General features: G+C 40.1%; 1 protein-coding gene across 1 annotated transcript in view; it reads right to left on the bottom strand.

The window, feature by feature from the left end:
• Nucleotides 1-23,050, bottom strand: part of cntnap2a (contactin associated protein 2a) — a 333,552-nt gene that overhangs the window by 26,459 nt on the left and 284,043 nt on the right. Inside the window, exons 20-23 of the mRNA XM_062441980.1 lie at nucleotides 14,278-14,448; nucleotides 8,718-8,936; nucleotides 3,711-3,947; nucleotides 71-304 (exon numbers count right to left, since the gene is read on the bottom strand). Of these exons, the coding sequence (XP_062297964.1) occupies nucleotides 71-304; nucleotides 3,711-3,947; nucleotides 8,718-8,936; nucleotides 14,278-14,448 (861 nt within the window). The remainder of the gene's footprint in view (nucleotides 1-70; nucleotides 305-3,710; nucleotides 3,948-8,717; nucleotides 8,937-14,277; nucleotides 14,449-23,050) is intronic.

The following is a 23,050-nucleotide window of genomic DNA, read 5'->3' as shown; positions in this document are numbered from 1 at the left end:
AGCCTTTTCACTGAATTAAAGATATTTGTGCAATGATAAACACAAATCATTGCATGTGTGTGGTTCTTACCGTTGTGTCTTAACACCACTGCCATGTAGTCCTGCGTCCTGGAGCTGACATACATCAGGATAGCTGGAGCATTTGATGTGCTGAAACTAAAGGCCACTTCCTCTCGTGTTAAATTTACATCCTGTGGTGTCAACTGGTGCAATAGCATCTTTGCGTCCTTACTGGTTCCTGCAGTTGCTTCGGCCATTAAGTTGTACTTGATCAATGTCCCCACCTCAAAGAAACCACCAACATCTAAGACAGAAAATAAAAAGAATAAGATAAGCGAAATAAGCACACACAGATATGGCTGTGTTCAGGAGGTGTAGCAAAGTGCGTGTTAAATTGCTGTGCTCCAGCATCTGAAACAAAATAATACGTTGTTTACCAGTACATCAACAGACTTAATGGCATATTCCAGCCATTGCAGGAGGCTTATTGATTCTCCTAATCAAGTGTAGAGAAGGAGAGACCTTATTTTTCTATACTTCTGTTATGCTCCTTTTTGTATTTATCTGTGTGTATGTCTGCGCATGCATAATGTCCCTGTGTCAGTTACAAAGGAGATAAAGGGCATAATGCGCATGAATTTAAAGAGAATGGTTACAGGGAAAGCAGAAAGCCTAAGGTTGTGTGTGTAAATAACATGGAATATGCCTTGCCATGTTTGTCTTCCCTTGGTGGCAGCAGTGAAAATGTATAGCTACATCTCCTATGAGTCCAGAATACCAAGTCAACACATTCATGCACCTTATCTTAAAGCTTCACCCATCATCTCCCACTGGACACAGTATAATAAATACTTCAAGCTACATTACTTAAATTTAATAGAAGGCTTATTACAAGAAAATGGGAAAGTTCTCTGACTTGTATTGGCATATGGGTAAAACCTTGCTTCCATTCAGCTATGCTACAATTCCATCCTCTATTCTGCTATGCACTGATATAGTCTCAAGCTTAGGAAGTCTTGAGAGACCCATTTTACCAATTGTTCTGTGTTAATCAGACAGTGAGCTTGTGAAGTTTTTAAATAGCCAGTTCCTCACTGTCTGCCAAGATTGATGCTGCTGGTTATTAGCTGAATCAGATTTAAATAAGACAAAGTGCAGTATTTCAATCAGAGCATTATGTTTGACTGAATTCATAGTTACGATACAATACATGAAAAAACATGAAATAACATGCCTCAATATTGCTGATCTAGTATGGACATAGGGCAACATAGTAAACAAAATCTACATCTTTCCCAACAGCTAAATTCACATTTACTTAACCTTGTACTTTTAATCAAACATATGTAAAGCAGATGATGTTAGCAAGTTACTTTTGACTGTTATTTCAGTTAATGCTGGCTATACAAGAGGTCCACCTGAAAGTTAGTGGGTGTAATTATCTAATAATAACTTGTTTCTCATTAAGTCAGTGATGCCTACTTAAATCTCTACTTCATAAACACTTACAGTATGATTAGGCTAAGTTTAAACTTTAACTAAGAGCTGGTGCAACCGGCCCTAATCTTGAAATCCGTTTAGTTTAAATTTAACTTAAAGCTAAACCTTCTTGCATTTCCCATCTTATCTTTATGCATACGGACTGTGGATTATGTGGGGTCTATGTGTAACCTGTCTCAGCCTTCTCTGCCCTGCTGAGAAAAAGAAAAGAGACTCTGACTGGCTGCCCAGAGCCTCAGAGAGTACCGACACACACACATTGTCTGGAAGCATAAGAGGGAATGAGAAAAGTCCGCTCTAGGGCAGGGACTCTTTATGTGTGCATGTGTGTTTTATGTTGGTGTGTGGAGAAACTTTGTAAAGGAAATTTGTGCAAGCATGCAAACCTCTACAGGTATCTAAGTATGTGTGTGTTTATGTTTGTGCGTGTGTGTCCATGTATATGTATGTACATGTGCACCCTCAAGGGCAGAAAAGCAGAAGAATTAGAGTGTATAATAATAATACTGCAGGGTCCCCTGAGCAGTGTGTAAATATGGATACAATGGAAATGCACTTTGCAATTATGGCTGGCTTCATGCATTTTTCACTTGCTGGGAGTACAGGGGGAGAGGGGGAGATTAAAGTGAGAGAAGGGGAGAGATTCAGTAAAGAAAACAGGAGAGGGGCAACTGGGAGAGGAATAAAAAAGGAGAGGGTGGTAGAAGAAAGAAAGGGGACAGAGGCGAGGAAGAAAAGAACATTTATAGAGGAAAAAGTGAAAAAAACAGAGGAATAGAAAAGGCAGGACAGCGAGAGATAATTGGAAAACAACGGAGACAAGGACTGGAAGCAGAGTCGAGTGAAAAGGAAGAAAGGAGCAGACAGAGGAGACAGAGAAGAGTCATGTCATGCACAAAAACAGACAGACACAAGGGTGTGCTCTCTCCCTTTCTTCGTCTTTGTCTCTCTCTGAGACACACACATGCGTACCGACACACGCACACATGCACACGAACACACACACACAAAAACGCACACACTAATCTCTATTCTCTAAATCCTGAAATGCCTGATTGGTTATCACAGAATTCAGAGGAGGTCTTTTCATGTCTTACACTAGCATATCACCACACACTGTCACCCTCTTTCCTGCCACACACACATACACACATACACGCATGCTGCTTTTCTGTCATGTTGTCACCCCCCTGCCAAGAGCACAGGGAAAAAACACTATTCGGCTTTAGGAAACAAATTAATTCATGTGTCGGGGATCAACTCTCAGACTGGGAGCTAGCATAAAGCCTCTGACAGCAATGCCACTCTTCTCCCCAGAGCATTTTATGAAAACTTGTTTTGGGAAAGTCGAACTTTAACGCTGTATCAAATTAATCCCTGTGAAACAAACATGATGTTTTAGTTCATGCTACAGTGCAAATGTGGTGCTACACCGTGACATTTTTTCATCTCTGAACTTCAAAAATGGTAAAGCTGCGCCCTCCGCTTAGTGAAGTGACTTGCATTTTTTTTTGTTTTTTGTTACTTTGATCACTCAGCTCTGGATCTGCACAATTTTAATATTCAGTGAGTGCACTCTAAAGTCAGGGAGAATTTGCTCTCAATCAATTACCTTTATCATAAGCCCAAACACTTTCAACACCGACAGCTCCAAACTGAATAGGAAGTGAGTACAATCAAAAAGCACAGAAAAAATCACAGTGGGTCGCCAGGCAATGAAACATAACTACTCCAGCAGTAATCCTGGCACTATTTGACTTTGGCATTGTGAACTAAAGCAGGACTGTGCCAATGATAAGGTGCTTTCACAAAGATGCCGGTAAAAGTCATTAGAAAAGTATTAGCTGAGAGATAATGGCTCAGTGTGCCATCCTAAGATTCGGAGCAGAAAGGTAGTTTGTTAGATTCGAAGAAGGGAATAAAAGGAAAGAAAGCTATTAAAATATTTAGTCATCTGCTGCTACTATGAGAGACCCTGGGGAATTACAAAAAAATCTGCAGTGCTAGCAAAAAGCAAACAAAGTTGGATTTCAAAACAACACTTTAAGGCCCACTGGGGTGATTGATTTGTCTCGCAGTTGGAAGTTTGGAAGGTGGAGAACAGTGTGACTGATCAAACATCCTTTGAATCAGGCTGTCAGCTTTTAGTGGCATTTATAATCCCATGATCTACCAATCTAATTAGAGACTGATGCCATATTTTTTTTTACCTCTGGTGCAGAATGGACCATCATAGGCGGTGTTGGTGCAGTCACATGAGTACCCGTTGTACCGCTCCACACACTTTCCTCCATTGCGGCAGTACATCCCATAACTGGTACAGTGGCCTTGGCAACCGGGCTTGACCCCAGGTGTGACCTTAGCTCTCTCTTCTAGGTCCAGGGTGATGCCGTTCATTCGCAGGGCTCGGATGCAGCCCAGGAACCCCCTCTGGCCCCCCGCGGCACCTGAGGAGCGAGGGAGAGGAAGGAAGGTGGCGTCAATATAGCGAGAATATTTAGCATTGGGGAGTAAGTGAGATAGGAAAGAAAACAAATAGTGAAACAGAAGGGAGGACAAATGGAAGTCAGGGTCACAAAAGTCGTTTTGAATGCAAGAGGCTCTGTTTTAATCTCTTTTTAGAAACGTTAATATCCTAACGCCTGGAGGAAGCCACTGATGTCACGTTAATTGTTCTGACTGTGATGCCGTTCTTGAAACAACCTTCAACTCATTTGATTTCTCCACTAATTAGGACAGCCTAATGAACATTATGTCTTAATGAACATCTCACAAGCATATACACATGTAGGAGAATGCATGCATGCACATAAACTACATGGCAAACATGCCACACACAGACTTCTTGATTTGAACAAGTCAATATAAGCGTTAATGCTCAGCCTTGGGGTGTCGATAGCCATTCCTCCAAAGTGTTTCCATTGTCATTCTGTCCTTGCACCATTACAGTCTAACTACCCATTAACTTGGACAGAGTAGGGGTGTTAAATAGATTAATGTGTACCTAAATGACTACAGCAATAAACACACTCATAAACATACACCCACAGGTATAGATTCAAACGTACACGAGTAGAAACACAAACCACAGTTACACTTCACAGATACAGTAAACACTCAAAAGCATACACATGCACATGCACCTTATCATTAGCCGAGAGCCGAGGGACAATTTAGTACTTAAAATCTCTCAGTTGCATCCTTTGGATTACAGAGAAGTGTCCATTCAAGAAGAAATGTTAAGGAGACTTTAACACTCACACACATCCAACACCCCCCCCCCCCCCCACACACACACACACACCTGCTAGCCACACAGGGCTAACACTCCTATAATAAAATTACTAATACATGTAATTTGATTTTGTCCAGCCAATACATTATTCACATATCAGGATGCAGCTGGGCTTTCACTTGCTTTCCACACTTTCCAATCCCACAATGGATTTGACTTTTAGTACACCTGTTAATTAATCTATTTTGTACCACTGATTGGCTGGAGGTTTCTGCCACCTGTTTACTCAGGTCTAAATCAAATTCTGATTAAATGGACAGCAGGCTCTGAGGCCTGTAGAGACCATGGTGGACACGTACACAGGTGCACAAAGGTGCCGGCAGATTCTTTTTTAATCACAAATTGTGGTTAACAGAGCCTGACTGATACTGACTGCAATCAATATTGGCTTACAACATGCATATTGTTATTGGTGAATATGGTACTGTATATGCAAAAAGAAAATGCTTTAAATACAATCTTGAAGGATGCATATATATTTAAGATACTGTCTTCTTTCATAATTAAGTTTATTTTTCAGTCATTAAATATTATTTTAAGGATTAAAGGATCATGACCCAAAATGTTTATGTTGTGCATTTGGTGGTGTGTGGTATAAATGTAAATATCAGTATGAGTCTCAGTCAGGCTCTAGCTTGTACACAAACACACACAGAAAGACACACAACAGCACATGACTGCATAGAAAAACAAGCACACATGCAGCATGTTTAGGCATTTTAATTATGTGTGGCTCTAGAGTATGTCACCCTGTAATGATGTGCTAATGAGGAAACATGTTATATTCATTAGGATACAAATACATACGCACACACACAACATGCATCAACTACTATTCCCAATTAAAAGAGAAGACCAGTCTACAGTTAAATGCCAAGCTTTAAAACTGACATGTGGATACATTGATAATCTCCATCATTGAGTAATGATTTGTTGTTGCTGTCCAGCTGTTCAACCTTTACCATTGTATAACTGTGTTAAAAGAATGGTGGCAGTATGTCCTATTTGTTCTATATGCTGAATAAATCACCACAAGAGTGTATATCCACTCCATGTTTATATGGGCTGCTCTTAAGGATGCCATTTGTATTGGTTTTAGATGGGCATTTTTGATTCACATGGTCTAAATATCATTTCAAAAGGATTTCTAGCCCACTGGCATTTCCAGGGGGAAGATATTATCATAAAAATCCCATTTCACCAGCCCAGTGCTTTATATCTTTTGGTTTACAGCAATGTTATCTCTCTTAAAGGAACATAATGGGCTTACTTCTGATGGATCCTTGCATGAAAAATGTACTTGTGCATTGAAATAAGTCTGAGTCTGCGTAATTCCTCACATCTATGTGTGAAAGTGTGGTATGAATCAAAAAAAGTAGCGGTAGAGGAGCATGAACAGCAACCTTTCAGAATATTAATCCTGGCTACTGTTTAATCACCACTGGGTTGCACATGAATAAGATGTAACAAAATACACTCTATTTGAACTGTAGTTGAGATCTCAGTGTGTATTGGCATGGACTGGGAAAACCGAAGTTGAGTCTCTGAATCAATGTCACAGAGACATTTCATTGTACACATTAAATGTTACCTACTGTCTTGGCAGGTGAGCGAGGCTGGTTTCCCTGTGACAGGTGTCGCACACATGCAGTGAGTAGCAACAAGCAAGATGTCGATCCATTTAGACAGAGGCCAGAAAAAGAAAAAAAAAGGAAGTAGAAAAAGAAAGACAAAACATCCAACCATAAAATAATTGAGTAAGAACATGCAAAATCATAGAAGAAGTATGATAGTGAGCATTAATCGAGAAGGAGATCAAAAGAACAGATGGCAACATTAAATGAATAAAATATGGCACGATTTATATACATATATGAAGTGAATTGGAGAGCTAAAAGTTAACAGTGTGAAGTAAATGACAGCAGGCTGATGGTATAACATTTACTCTCAAGGCCATTATAGCAAATGAGCCACTGTGCAGTAAACACTAAAGCAATCAAACACTTGATGAGGAGCATATTGATTGAGAAAGAGAGAAGGAGATGATACAGAGATGGATATGAGAGTGGTGTGTTTATGTGAAATGATGGCTTGTCTTTTTTTATTTTTTCCTTTCCCATCAAATATTACAAACATACATGGTTGGAGCAGAATTCAAAGTTGTATTTGATTTAGGTTTCAGGCCTTTGTTACTTTTTTCTAGCTTACTCACTGCTTTTAAACAGTCACATCAATATTAATCAGACACGACGTGTGAAGTGGCAAAAGGCATTTCACAACTGATTGCAGACAAAATCTTGATGCCAGTTAAGCTGCAGTGCTCTTCTAAATCTTTCCAAATCTCTGGATCAAACACCAAAAAGATCTCTATCTTTTTTGGGGGTGTCAGAAGCCACATCTAAACCACTTCCCTTTTAGTGGCTGGGTCACTTCCTGTGTGCCACACTGTAACTTCCCAAAGCCATCCTCAAATGAGGATTAACCAGGGATTAGAGATAAGATATGAGAAGTATGAGAAAATCCTGTCTCCTCTGTGGCTGTTATTATATACAAGTCTTCCCCTGCTTTATCTCTATCTGACACAGAGCAGACCTGAGTCTTTTCCTGTTTTCCTTCCACAGAAAAGTAAGTTATGGCATGCAAATGAGGTGGCCGAGGCCCTATCTAGCAGCCATTACCTACGCGGTTTCATAGCCGCCAGTCGTACAATGACAAAACCTTTCTCACCCTTTTCCATTTCATTAAATGAAAGTACAAATACACTGAGAGGCAAATTGGGACATGATAAGGTGAGGATGTTTCAGCAGCGTGTGAATCAGGAAAAGTGATGAGACAATGAAATTATATTATAAACGGGGATCGGGGGATGGGGTGGGTTTAGGCTATCACATCAAGATGCCTGATTGGAATTTGGAACAATCTCCTTTGGGCAGAACTTCTTCCATGAGATAGTAGGAGCTCTGTGATCCGCCTCAGCACTTTTCCTTCCATCCGCAAATCCCTAAAACTATTTTAGCCCGGGAGTTTGGTTTATAGACTATTGACAGATCAGCACAAAAGGTAGTATGAGACAGAAAAGTGAAAGCGTAGGGAGAAAAAAGGCCAGATCCTCTGCCATTTGTACTCCTGATGAGCTTGACACACATTGTGAGGCGAAGTAGATTGCACCGAAAGGACCACAGCAGATCTCTTTAACAAAATGTAAGCATAATTAGCATGATAATAAGGGCTAACAGAGGGCGGGGGAAGTCAGTGGGTTGATATCCTTTCTGTGCAATAATAGCTTTTTAATCTGAATAAAAATAAATGCTGAGTCAAAGTATTCAAGTGTCAAAGAAATGACCCCACTAAGTGAATTTAGTAAGTTTTGTCACACACCCTCACAGCCAGTGCGGGGGCTTAGCAAAGTACTAATTTAACTTCATTAAAACTCTGATCATTTACTGAGGACATGCGTGCGTCCACATGTGTGCACATCATTAAATGTGAAACTCCTGTGTGAGTATGTGTGTGATGGATTAACATTGAGTTAATTAGCAGTGGCTGTGGCTAAGCTGGACCGAAGCCTCTTAAGAGAGAACACAGAGTGATTTCTACTAAAGGCTGGCACATCTTTAACTTGTGAAACAATCAGACATCCTCACAGTGGATGTCTGTATCTGAGGGTGGCATTACTGAGAATACAGACAGTACAGAGAAAGATTTTTTAATTAACAGTTCAATCCAATAACGTGGATGATGTGTACTTAGACATTTGCTTTCCACAAATAGAGCTCACATTTATGGCGTCTTTTCCTCTAAGTGTCTTTTCTACACAAAGTGGATTTAAACAGTACAATTGCAATCGAATGTATGTATGTGAGTCATTCTTACACATATGGGTTGATTGATTGAATTGTGTGGAAGTGTGTGTCCATCTTACCCACGTAGAGCTGGCTGAACAGCTCTAGCCGTGTGTGCCCCTGTGCAGGGGCGAGCTGAGATGTCCGATAGGTCTGATCCAACTGAAGGACGGCCTCTTTAACGTTTCTCTCAGCCATCAAGCGGTGCCACTGGTCATCATTGAGAGGTGTGGCTGAATGCACTGTTAGCTCCACAGGTCCGTTTCCAACATCGAAGGAGAAGGAGACAACTGTAGGAGCTGCAGGGCGGGTGTGAGGGAGAGATAGAAAATGTTAATCAAAGTGATTTCTAAAACCACATGAAATGAACATCCCAACCCCCTGTTTTGTCATAGTCCACTCTACAGGTAAATATGCATTCAATTTCTAATCTAATGGCTCATTTGTTTTGAGTCCATTCATTTGGCTTGTATAGATTTCAGCTTTGCAATACACGGCTGCTCACAGCTCTTGACAGGACTAATCTCACGGGCAGTCGATACACGCCAGGAACTGTTGGTTTTGCATGACATAATATTATATTGCGGCAGCTGTAGCACTCTGGCTGTCTCTATGTGTTTTTTGGTGTTCTTAAAATAGAGTTTTGTTGGAAAGAAGAAAAGCCAAAGAGTGAGGGGGAGACACAGAAAGAGTGAGAGATAAATGACAGAGAGAGTGTGTAAATGAGCAGGAAAGAGAAGGAAAGGCAGGCAAAAAAAATGAAACCATGCCAGACTGCCTTGTTTTTCTGCATGATTAATTTGTGTGCGTGTCTATGTGTGCGCATGCATTCATCTGTGGTATAGAGTTATTAGCATGCCGAAGTGCTAGTAAAGTTTCTTCGCAGTCCAGTTGCCTAATATTGCAACACACCAACAGGGGGCACTGTTATACCTTTTTTTGACCATGTTTCATTGATATTTCTGAATTGCTCTCTCTCTCTCTCTCTCTCTCTCTCTCTCTCTCTCTCTCTCTCTCTCTCTCTCTCTCTCTCTCTCTCTCTCTCTCTCTGTGTTTGTGTGTGTGTGTGTGTGTGTGTGTGTGTGTGTGTGTGTTTGAGTCTACCACCTGTCCATTCCAGATGTTTTTGCTACTGCAAAGGCAAGGTCACTGTCTGATGCCTTTTAACCTCTCTTTAGGGAACAATGATCAATCTATATGTGTAGGCATGTCATAAAAGAAAAGGAGTTGGAAGGGAAACAAACAGAAAGTGTGCATGTGTTGTGTGTCGTCTGTACCTCACCTTGATACTGTTAGATACATTATCTCCACAAGGCTAGAAATGTTACAAATTAAATAAAAAAAAGTAAAAAACAAATAAAAGCTGAATCTCCTCTGTCTGCTGATTTGCATTCATAGTTTTAATCACAGTTGTACGTCAATGTTTCTGATTACACATTGTGTTTATACCATAGACTGTATACGAGAGATACTCAATTAATGCTTGTCACTGCAAAATGTCAATGGAATGCCTTGAACTATAAAGAAAATTAAGCAACGATGAGGAACCAATGAGGAGATTATTTTGCTGCTGGGAAGATGATCTACAATTGTCAAATTGAAAAACAATTTGACTCTTTTTTAAATATTTGACCCCAGTGTGAGACTGCTGAATAAAAGTTGTATATTCTGGGTGGTGCCATATGGAGGTTATTGGCACCAGTGTGCTGCAGTCATAGAAATGATAAATAACCACTTCATAGTGCTATATGTTGCTGGTTCATCATAGCTTCATTACACTCAGATATTACAGTGGATACTTTTATGTAGTAGTCGATGGGGAAATTAACTTTCTTTTTTCCACTTTGGCCCGATCAATATGTCTGATCTTTTTCTCCTTTTCATATGGCTTTTATCTAATTATCTTTTTTCCATTTCCATTCTTTCACCTCTTGCATCTCTTCTACAGTACACCCAGTGCTTCATTTTCTTACTAACCTCTCTCATGTTTGAATTATTTGTTTGCTTGTTTTTTTAATTTCTTTCCTCCTTTTATTTACCCCACCACCCTCTGAGTCCATTTCCTGTGCATTCTTTCCTCTATTCTTTCATTTCTTTCTTCATGTACTGCTTGCTTGCATTCACTTACCCATCCCGTTTCAATCACCTTGTCACTGTGCCCTCCCTCCTATCATTCCTTCCTCCTTCACTTCCTTTATTCCTTTCTTGTGGACATTATCATTAGATGCAAAGACACCAGAAATCATGTGGACATGCTGAGTGCATTAACCTATAAGATAAATCTAAAAAAAGTGCTTAAACATTCAACTACCCACAATACATCACACGGACAAACACAGACACACAGTATAAGCCCTCTGACAGGCTTTAGTACACAGAATTAATGATGTCTGTATGCACAGTGCAGGTCTGCAAGCCAGGGAGGAGCGACATCATTTATTCTAAATGCTGAAAGAAAGCCAAACATATATCAGAGTACTGCACTAGCAATATAGTTATAGCAATACTGCTATAGCAGCACTGAATGGTGTGCGTTTGATTATTTCGGTGTTGTTTTAGCAGCACTGTAAAGCAAGACGGATGTCCTACAACTTTCTTTTTTATACTCTGTCCACAGGCAGGAATGAAAGCTAAAGCGCCCTCAGAGCACAGAGCTTGCCTCATCTATTTGCATAGCCGTGATGGATGTCATAAGTGTAAATGTGTGCGTGAATGTAATTTTCTGTGTGTGCATATACTTGCAGAGTTGGCCCTGAGAAATCCCAAAAGAGCTTTTTTAAATTTTTTTTTTTTCTTTCTATTAATCTTTTAATATGGAGCCTGAAAGAGCCAGGCTCTAAATTATGCGTCAGCACAGCACAAAAAAACAATGATAAATAGTGAGACAGATTGTGTATGTCTCCGTGATAGGGATCACTGCATGTGTGGGTGTACACATGTGTGTTTGTTTGTTTGTCTAAAGGGAAGCTCTATTTGGTTGTTTTTCATCTATTTTTGGATGGCTGGCAGTGTATTATCTCTTCGATCCCTTTTCTGTTATACTTGCTAATGCTTTGTTGTTTGTTTCATTCACTTTGTTAGCCTTTTGCGCCGTGCTTTTCAGTCCTTGGACAGCTGGAACACAGTATGGACTCTTTCAGAGGGAAAGTCTATGTAAGCGCAGCCAAACACTTGAGTGCCACAGCAAACTTGCTGCTGTTGAGGATAAACATGACTTAAATCAACTTCTAATAAAGCCAAGCATCTCTGGAATAGAACAGCTCGTCAAATACAACTTTTTTATGCTTATCAGCAAAACCTTCTGAGTGTGTGCAAAGATAAAGATAAAGATTCACTTTTGACCATTTTTTAAGAAGAGTCTATATAAAAGTCCTCAATCTGGCTGGTTGCTTTTTTCTTTAGTAGATAAGCAGATATTGCTACAACAACTCAGTTAGACACCGGACAATTTTAAAAAGCTGGAGCTGCGTAGACTACTGCTAAACTTCACATGTAAACTTTGTCAGCTCTTCACACACCAAGGTCAATAATACAGTTTTATAAGCTAAGGTCTCCAGGCGGGAGAGTTAAGTTCTCAGCGGGATCCCAGACTGAAAATGTTTTTAACCTTTGGGCAAGACTGTCACTGAAAATGCAGCCTCTTAGGGACTCAAAACATGGCACAAACATACTTTTCACAGAGCAACAGAGCAGTATTTCTGTATTTAAGGACCTTTCTATCTGTTCTCAATCCTGTTACCAGCCAAGTTCACACAAATCTTCAGTGCTGCCTTTCAAAAGTGTCTCCTATTCTATTAAGATTCAAAGAGGAAAAGCGCCCACCCGATGACTTTGAGCCTGCCGAGGTCACAGGAATGTGTGTTTTATACAAGGCTACGTGTGTATCTATGAGTGTGTGTATATGCTTTGAGCTCCTGCAATAGCACAGTTACTGTATGCTATTCTGGCCTAATGCTAGTTATTTCATGCCCTGACTGGATTGCAGCAGATATAGTTTTTGCACTAGCGAGAGGGCAGAGATTATGTGTGTGCTTATGTGTGAGTGAGTGTGTAAGTGTGTGTGTGTGTGTGTGTGCACGCGAGTTGTGTTGTGATTGTGTGTCTAACCGTGTGCTGTGGGGCAAAATGCAAGATGATAGCCTGGCAGAGGAGAGAGGAAATCGATGTGGGGGCATTTTGAAAGCCTCGGGAGACACACACACACACACACTCCCTATCTCCTCTGCCCTGCTGTGCAGCCGTGACAGAATAGATACTTGCTGGATCTTTGTGTGTTTCTGTGTGCACGTTTAGAAGACAGACACTAACCCCCTTCAGCAAACTTCTCACTGTATGTGCACGTCTAGTATAATATCAGCACATTGTTGTTTTAAGTGTCTGTACATGTATATGTATGTTTGTTTTTATCTTTGTGCAAAACTACAGTTTAGCTGTAGCGAAGAAACGAAAAGAAAAGAAACATCTTTTGGAGCTTTTAGGCTGCATACAAGATAATTGAATGTTATTCAATGTAATGCTTTAGAAAACAATTTGGCTCAAAAAATATGCATCCAATTTGTCTATTCACTGGTTGGCATTCTGATACAAAGTGGCAGCAGGATATGGACAGCAAGCTCCTTTGACACAAAATGTTCAAATCCCTTTGAATCCCAAAGAAATGTAATTACCATCTAACGACAACGATGCTGAGCCAGGAACGCTGTTCACAATGAAGCTCAGTGATTACACCGAGGAACACGATTTTAACATTCTTGATCAGAGTGGTTTCACTGCAGCCACTGGGATATTGACATGAGCCACTGGAACATGATCACAGAAACATGCTGCATGACATGTCACTCATGAGTCCAGGGAAGGATTTAAAGTACAAAAAAATGGGGTGGTGCAAAGCTGTCCCGTTGTTTAGTATTACAATTGTTACCAACTAACTAACCCTAACCCTTTCTTTACTCCTCCACAGCTATCTTTTTTCATTTCCTTCTACTGTTTTCCTTTTCTTTTTTTTTTTTTTTTTTTAAATCTAAAAGCCTTCAAAGTATGATACTGTATTGGTTGCGTCTGTGTTTTTGTGCTCTTCATCTTGGCACAAGGCTGCATGAGGAAACACAAGTGGTTGTCTGTGTGCTAAGGATTACAATCTTTTTGGAAAATAGGAGATAAAAGTTAAGCTGCACTAGGTCACCAGGTGTAAAAATTTCAACAAATAAACAATTTACCCATTATACTGACAGAGAGACAGATACTGTGTGTGTATGTGTGTCTCTAGGATCTTGTGTTTTGTCATCCCTGAAAATTGGTGATTTGGTTAAACAGAGGTTCATAATGGACATAATTATTGCACACACCAATTACCTTAAATAAATGATTGCTGTCTCTTGCAATCACACAAAGTAGTGCACAATAATCAGGAAGGCAAATCACTGTTGCTCGTGTGTGCATCTACATCTGTTTATGTGTGTGTGTGTGTGTGTGTGTGTGTGATTCTATGTGTGTGTGTGTGTGTATTTGTATGTCTGTTGACAGATTGCTTCCAGTGCTATCAGACTGACTGCTGGATCAAACCTCACACTAGGCTAGATAAAGAGTCAAAGTGAGAGAGAGAAAAGGGGCGACAAACATCCACACCCAGATGTATCTTACATTTGAGCTCCAAGCGGATGAAGTCAGTGTTGCCTAGGTTTTCCAGAAAGACGCCGTAGGGCGCGCTGGTCTTGAAATAGAAGGAGATGTCAGCGCTGGTCTCACCCTGGAAGGTGGAAAAGTGCAGGTAGGATGACGGAGTGGTGAATGACGCAGCATTCCAGTAGTTAACTGTGAAAAAACACAGACAAACAGATTCACAACTCCAGATAATTCAGCATCCCTACTGTGCCCTCTATTAGCACTGTGGCAAACATTATAACCCATTCTGATCTGATAAGAAATACATTTATTGCAGTAATGTGTCATTTCAAATGTCTATGAATCTATTTTCATGTCATTGCAATGAGCTCAATCATTGATAAAACATTGCTATCTCATGACTCATGGTTAATGTGGCTCATTTAATATCTCCTCAGTAAAATGCAAAAAATTTCAATGCATAGTAGCCTGTAATTTCCTGCAACCTCAATAATATTCAATAGAAAGACGATCATATCAAAATAGCAGAGAGAGTTAATTTATTTTCTTCCACATGTGGACCAGAGAAGGGGACAAGGGTACGGGCTAAATTGTCGCGGGATTTTTGATAACAACTTTTCTAATGACTTTTGAATGAAGCGAAACCAGCGGCGGCTAATGAAGACAAAGTAGCAGCACGCTAAACAGCTGCTGATGAATTATCAGACTGTGGTTGATGAAGTGAATTCTCTGCTGTCTCCTCGGCCCTCGACATGTCCCTGTCTCGCTCCTATCACTCAACAAAGAGTAGGGTAGACAAAAGAGTGGGAGGAGGAGCAGTTAAAGTCAGAAGCCGTGCATAGCCGTGAGGCACGGGTGAGAAGGTAGAATATTGAAGAAGTGATGGAAAAGAGGAGAGCAAAGTCATGCAGAAGATAGATGACAGGATGGGAGGAGGAGGTAGGGAGGTGTGTGGAGGCCAGGAGAAGGAGGAGATTGAAAGCTCATTTGGTATCAGCTGTGTGAGATGTCTTTGATGCCTCAGTGGACTGGCCAGAGACCATCCACCGTAACCCTGGAAAGAAAGAGAAACTATGCATATGTGTACAAAATGATCAATTCATCTTTTAGTCAACAAGACTGTCAGAAAACAGTGAAAAATACCCATCACAATCTCTACGAACTGGAGGTAATGTCTCAAATGGTTTGTTTTTGTCTAACAGGTCAAAAACCCAATAGTATTTAATTTCTAATAATATAAAACAAATACATTCTAATTGTTCTTTTTTTGAGATGCTGGATCCAGAGAATGTTTGGCTTTTTTCTAGATAAATTACCTAAATGATTAACTGATTATTAAAATGTTGTCTCTAAATTTGCTGTTGAGTGACTAATCAATGAATTATTTTGAGCTTTTTTTTAAACTTTCGAGCTTGAGTTTGTCCATGTGTGAGCTTATCTCCATTTGTGTGTGCAAACACACTCACATGTTCCATTAAGTATATTTGTGTGCATACCCCTGTGAGTGTAGGTATGCACCACTGTCCGTGCATCTCTGTGTGTTTGTGTGTCTCCTGGTTCTGTGCGATAAGCATTCCCCAATGACAGAGTTGAGCTCCTCCTCTCTCCTCACATCCTGTCACCAGGGGCAAGGGCAGACAGCTGCCAAGCACGCACACACACACACGACCACCTACTGATGCTGTCTTTGTGATTAGTGTGTTTGAAGTTGGAATACTGTTCATTTCTCTGCAGGAGGCACAGCCAATTACTGACCGGGGTTAATTCAGGACTAAACAGGAGGATGCCTGCAGAGGCCACAGAAACAAATAATTATGTGTTTACTTTCATGTTCCATCATAGAAAGAAGGAAAACCAGTGCACATAGTTGGTATTACTCAAAGGTGCAATCACTGACTGAGGAAGTGTTCTTATGATTGCAGCATGTGTAAAAGTTACAATAACAACAAGATTTTTATTAGAAACCAAGAAACAGAGGGGGCAGAGCTGAAAAGCAAATACACACTGCTCCACAAAGAATATACTCAGTTCTTGAAAAGTGGTTTTGTACACAGCATAAACAATAATATCTGTCTTAACAGTGCAAATATGTGATGTATAACATATTACAAATACATAAATTACATAAAAAAGCCAAAATGCACTGTGATACGTATATTTGTATGCACTGAATGAGACCTTAAAAGCTTCGAGCAAGAGAGAAAAAAGAAACACTGACAAAGACATAGATGCAAGAAGGACACAAGGATATAGAAATACAGCCGAGAGGCGAGTCATGCTTCAGAGAGAGAGAGAGCGATAACAAGAGGAAAAGAGAGACGTGGGAGGTTAGGGAGAAAGGGCTCAAAAGAGATCCATGGTGGGAGAAGCAAAGGAGAACAAAAAATTAAGGGTTGACAGAAACTGAGTGCTGGACAGAAAACAATGTTAGGGGAATAAACATGGAAGCCAAATCATAAACCTCTGATTGCCCGTGTGCCAGATCCACAGATGCAACTGGTTGGATTGGCTCTGTGGTACTTTTATCAGTGTTTTTGTTTAATTATCATACCCATATCAAAATGTTTATCATTCTAATGTCTCAGAAACAGTTCCAGTACATAAATATCTTTTTCCAAGCTGAGACACTGCAAATGTTAGACTGTTAACTGTATTGCCCTGTAGCTTGATTTTGTAAGATAGGAAAAATGAGTTTTATTCCACAAATGTATTAACTCAAGCTCTATAAAGCGTGCTGATGTGAACAGGCACCTGCCACACCATATGAGGAGTCCAGCCTTGGTAGACACACAGTTCATTCAAGTCTTGCAATAACCTCCTGTGTGCTATTGAGAAAGATCTTTCGTCAAGATACCAGATGCCTTTTTAGGGAGCATATCAATGGATAGCATTGTGAGCTTTCAAGACAGGCCACTTTCAAATGGAAAATGGAAGTGGTTTTCTTGACAGTTTTTCTTTGTCTAATTGGTTCTCAAGGTGATGCCAATGCAGAACTTCCAATCCTGTTGTCATGTCTTATCCTGGATGTCCTTGGTCTCATTTGTGTGGTGGACAATACAACTCATCTAGGACAATCGCAGATCTACTTTGAGTTTGTCTGTGGCCTCTGTTACTAAGATACTTGTTGTTAGCAGCAGGATAATGGTCGAGTGATACAAAAAATGTATTGATTCATTTTTTTTGCCTTTTAAATGTGTTTTATATTCTCAAGAATTCTGCTGCTTGGTAGTGGTCTCTAATCCCTCTTATTCAATTGTACTTTGCATTAGGCCACTATCTGAAACACAGTGCTTCTACATGTTTAGTCACAATGAACACCAAGAGACTGAATGCAGCATACAAAGAATTTATAAGGTCAGTCAACCCTGTGTAGAAGGACCACCTATGTCTGAATGTAAACACTGCTATGGAGTTTTCAAGAAAGAAAGGATTTCACAGCATCCAGTACTATCACTGAAGCTCAGTTCTGTGAATGGAAGATTTTATGTGTTATTGTTCTCCATTAAACCAAGTTTAGGGTGAAAACAAAACTTTAATATCTTAAGAAGTCTTGGGTGAATTGCAATTAAATTTGGTACAGACATTTATGGTCCCCAGCAGATGAATCCCACTGACCTTGGTGATACCCTGACTGTCCTGCTAGTGCCACCAGCAGGTTGACATTTTGTCTTTCAGTGAAATAACTTCACAACTATTAGATAAATTGCCATCGAAATGCATTGCAAACATTCATGCCCCCCCTCAGGATAGATTTGAATGACTTTGGTGATCCCTTCATTTTTTCATCTATTACCATCATCATGTCAAACTATCAGTTTGTGAAATTTTTTGGTTTATGACTAAACACCTGTGAAATTAATGACATTCCCATCAGACTCAGTTGAGCTTTTTTGTCTTGTGCTAATTAGCAAATGGTAACACACTGACAGGCTAAACTAAGACGGTGAACATTCTATATATTACACGGACTAAACATCAGCGTGTTAGCATTTTTACTGCGAACATGTTGTTATACTGATGAAGCTCAAGCACTACTGTGCTTATAGACCCAGTCAACACTGCAATTTTGGGCTGTCTGAGATGAAAACTTACAATCGTGAGATAAACATGGAAAATCTTTGGTCATCAATCTCAGAGCTATGGCAACCAAAGACAGCGAAAGGCCAAATTCTCATAGTGTGGGTAATTTAAGACCAAATTCTCATAATGTGACTGCTGCTACGAGTCATGTCTACAAACAATCCAATCAGAATATGAGATGAAATGATGCAGAATACGGCTGGTGTGACATACAATTGCTGTCTCTTGATAAATGTTTAGTGGGGAACATGGCACACAAAACCGAAAATGATATAGGTGAAACAAGTTTGTGTGATTTTGCTGTATCCTTTTTTGTTTACATCATAGAGCTGTGATTTATTATGCATTCAGCGAAAAGTCTGTCATGCCTCAAACTGATATTGTGCAGTCTGACAAAGATTTTGACGAAGATTTTATTAGGTTTCTTGCGCAACGTTACATTCAATAAACTTATACAATTGCTGTTGTTGCAGTCTAAAGGCACTTCAAATATAGCCTTACAGGGTTTAACTGGCAGTCAACAGCACTTCTACAAAAGCTCTGAATAATTCAGAGTAATTCCTGTATGTGATCAGTGCTCAGATAGCAAATGATCAGCGGCAGATGATGTACTGTGTATGAAAGATCAGCTGTTACCCCTGGCTTCTGCTTTGCTTTTTACAACTTGCATTTGGAAGTTGAACAACACCGACATTCCAATCATGGTTAAATTGAGAGGAAGGTGTGATGAAACGTCACTGTGACTAAATATGTAAATCAATCCCAAAAAGATCATAATTTAACCAGACAACCTATGTTTTACTTCACTGCAGATATCAATAAAGAAGATGAATGATTGTAATCAAAAGAAACTGAGAAAGATATGCAGCTCCTTCAGTCTCTTCTTAAATCATTATCTTATTTTACTGAACAGTGGCGTTGCATAAAACACTGAAAACAGCTGCTGACCTCTGGATTAGGCCACAAGGACACATGTTTAAAAAGAAAAAAAAGAGAAAAAAAAGGCAAACCTACTGAAGTGTGGAGAGGGACATGATGAGAGATCACAATTTGAAGTGAAGTTTGGGTCTGGAAGTCAACTAGATGATTCATCTATCTATGCTTGACCAGATGGGTTATGTGCCAGTACCAGCAGATGGTAAGGATGACTGACTGCAATATCCAGGGTCATTAACATGGACATTTTCAGGCACACATGCAAACAAACACATAGACATTAAATGTTTAAATTCACACACACTCTTGGCTGCAGGCTGAACAGACTACACTTGCTGCTCAATTATAACATAATCCTCAAACATACACTGTGAGCTCTAACATAGCTGTACATTTGTGACATTTAGAATCTCAGGCCTGCTACAGCGCTTATTAATCCGTTTGTTGGAGCAAACACATGCTGTGACATCTAACTTAGCTTGTTATTCTGCTGCCTAATTCAGATGCGAAGTTGGGAGACTTTCCATCAAAGGACTAAGAATAGTCTCATCTAGCAAGAGAGACAGTACCTATCTGGGAAGGGGAAGTATCTAACTTAAAAAGTGCCCCTAAGGGCAAGACAAGGCTCTCACATCATTGTTCAAAACATAACATTTGATCCTACATATATATAGTTCAGCAATCTCCTGAACTGTAGCACATCAATTATATACATCAATTATACTTTCTCCCTCGCTGATTTTCAAATTTCCATTGAGACCTGTATTTCATCTCATCTGCGTATAATTGAGACGTCCACAGTGTGTAATTTTATGGTCTAGGTACTGTATATTCACAGTAAATGTAGCATTTTAATCTTCAGGTAATTACGTTTGTGTCTGTCATTTGAGACCTGTGAAGCCTTTATCAATCTCACTTTGTAATTAATTTGCTTGTCATACACTTTTAGCACTCAACCTTCACAGCTCATAACTATAAATGGAGAGATAACAAGAATTGAAATTTAACACAGAAAGAGAAACTGGCATCATTATGTTTTCTTTTTAATAATAGCGTTGAAACTTTCATTCTAAGTATATGCTGTCTTTTTCAGGACTGTAAGTGTGAAGTGAGGTAACTGCATTGACCAGGTTGCACACACATGGTCAAGTATTACATCATAAAGATCAGAAATGATCTTTTGATCATGTCTTGTCCCCCAGGGTTACTGGATTTCACTGTTCTGAAATTTGCAGCTTTGTCTACTGTTTTAACACCCCCCCCCCCCCTTGTTTGTTAACTCATTACCCGGTAAGCAGCCACTCATCGGTTTGAAATAATATGCATTTACAATATTAATTCAAATGGCCCATTTTCATTTTTTAAACAAATTTTCACCGAAAAATAACAGATTTGTAAGAAGCATTTCATGTACCAGACTTTCATAATTACTTTCTGCTGCTGCAAAAAGAGGCCAACCAGTTCACAGTGAACAATGTTTTGCTAAGTGCAAATATATAAATATATAAACATTGTAATAAAAGAGAGTGACGAGAAATATGAGGAGAAAATGACAAATTCATGGCCAGGTCTCTTAAATAAGTTTAAAAAAAAAAACAGCAAATATTTCAAAATTCAAAGGTCTTGTTTTGCAAACAGTATTTATTAAATTTGTTTTTCATGAGTCTTTTTTCCTTTTCAAACATAAACAGATGAATTCACAGACTTATTATATATATTTTTTACATTCATAAAGAGCTCTTTATAATGCAACAGACTGAAATTGCAATGAAAGCATGTTAGAATGACATAATTTACGTAGACATTATATGTTGGCATATGAACAGTGACAAATGAGTACAAAGTAATTAATTAATTTTGAACTGTCAAAGTTGACCCTCGTAAGGTTTCATGTGTGGTCAGTCATGAGGCCAAGTATGTCTCATAGCAGGTGCATTACATTATAATAACAGAATATAGGCTGCTTTGCTTCATCTACTGTCATTTATTTTCATTCCCATCTATTAAAATGTCCAAACCCTTAACATCAATAAATGAGACTAATTCCTCTCTGTCTGCCTGTGACTGTATAGGCTGCCATTAAACTAGCCATGGAAATAGGATTCATTAATGCCAGGGCACGTACACACACAGACACACATGCAGAAAGTTGCACTCTTACTTGCTCTTGTGCCCACGACAGAGAGATAGAAACACACACACCATCGTGCACATGCAGATACACACATACACAAGTACCTCCTTACTAAAACTTTCTCTGAATGCCCAAGACATTAGTCATTTGCCTATGAAAACCCATTATATGGCAGCCAATCATCATTGCTCTTACTGAGACAGAGCTCCCTGCACAGTATGAGAAGCATCAATCATACACCGAGTACCTATTCACGTGTGAAATTTTTAATATATGTTTAATATGCCTTAATGGGCCAATGTATAATGTATGCTCCGTGTTCCAGTGTCTTGGCCAGCACTATGGCAAACATACCTCAAAGTCATCTTCATTTTAAAGTTAGTTTGTTAACGTGGTCACTCAGTATAAAAGTGGATAACTCTCTTTGTCTCCCACACACACTCAGACACACACAGTAGATAATAGAGTAGGACAAAGAGAATATGGCTCCTTCCAAGTGACAGATGGATCCATCTTTAGTAATTGTGCTTGCCATACTGCTACAAGATAGCCACACACACATACACACAGATGTGATGTCATGGGTCATTAAATCATGGTTTGTTTGTATGTTGGCAGCTCTGTGATGAAGGGACATTAGTGAGAGTGACACCAGCTTGTTGATGAAAGGACCATAATGAGTGTGACATCAGTGAGAAGTAGGGGCAGGTGTTCTGTCATGTTCAGCGCCCTCGACAGAACCAGGCCACTTTTCTGAGTCATGAACCTGTGTCTCCCTAACCTGCTGCCACTCCCCGAGTGGCTCTCTATCTCTCCCCTGTGTGTGTGCGATTGTCTGCAAGTGTGCCAGAGTCAGAGCAAACCCTATACCTCATCTCAGTGATCAAGCCCTCTACAAATACTCGGCCCTGCCACTTCCATGCTGTCAGATCTTTGACTCTGCTACTCGTCAGTATTACTATGCTGCAAGCCACTTCGCTTGCATTAATTCAGTTTTTTTGGTTTTTGTCCGTTTTCCCTGGCTTGACCCTATTTCCTGTTCCCTGCAGTCCCTTCTGCTCTGGCTCTGGCCCCTGTCCCTCGTCTTGTCAGCCCTGCTTCCCTGCCCTGGACCCCTGCTCTTCGCAGCTTCTAACCCAAGCCTCAGCCCAGTTTCCGAGCTACCAGTCCAAGCTTTTCCAGGCCTGCATCCCTTCTTTCTCACATTAGAAAAAAAAACTTTGTTCTTGCCATATCCCTGTCCTGTGCCTGCACTTGGTTCACCTGCAACGCCTCACATAACAGTATGATCTAGCCAAAGTCGTGAATCCAGCAGACATTCATCTGCTCAGCCTGCCGAGTACCTGGGAGGCTTTTGTTGTAGCAAGAGATATTCTCTGTGATGTAGAGCCAGAATTTTTAGGCTCCTCACTGCCATCTGGACAACGCATCCTGAGATGGCCATGGGAGTGGCTCCAGTTAGAAAGGGACTTTCATGTCTTCCTGGAATCTCCCAGCTCCTCTTTGGAACAGCCAAGGGGTAGGTCAGCTAACCTGCTGCATGCGAGCCACCAGCATGAAAGCCCCCAGCTTGCATCTCGGCCTGCACTCCAGCTAGCACTTCCTGTGCTGCATCAGTCCCCTGTTTCTGAACTGCAGCAA

Source organism: Scomber scombrus, chromosome 20, assembly GCF_963691925.1.
Source record: "Scomber scombrus chromosome 20, fScoSco1.1, whole genome shotgun sequence".
NCBI classification, from domain to species: domain Eukaryota; kingdom Metazoa; phylum Chordata; class Actinopteri; order Scombriformes; family Scombridae; genus Scomber; species Scomber scombrus.
This window is presented reverse-complemented; position numbering and strand designations above follow the sequence as displayed.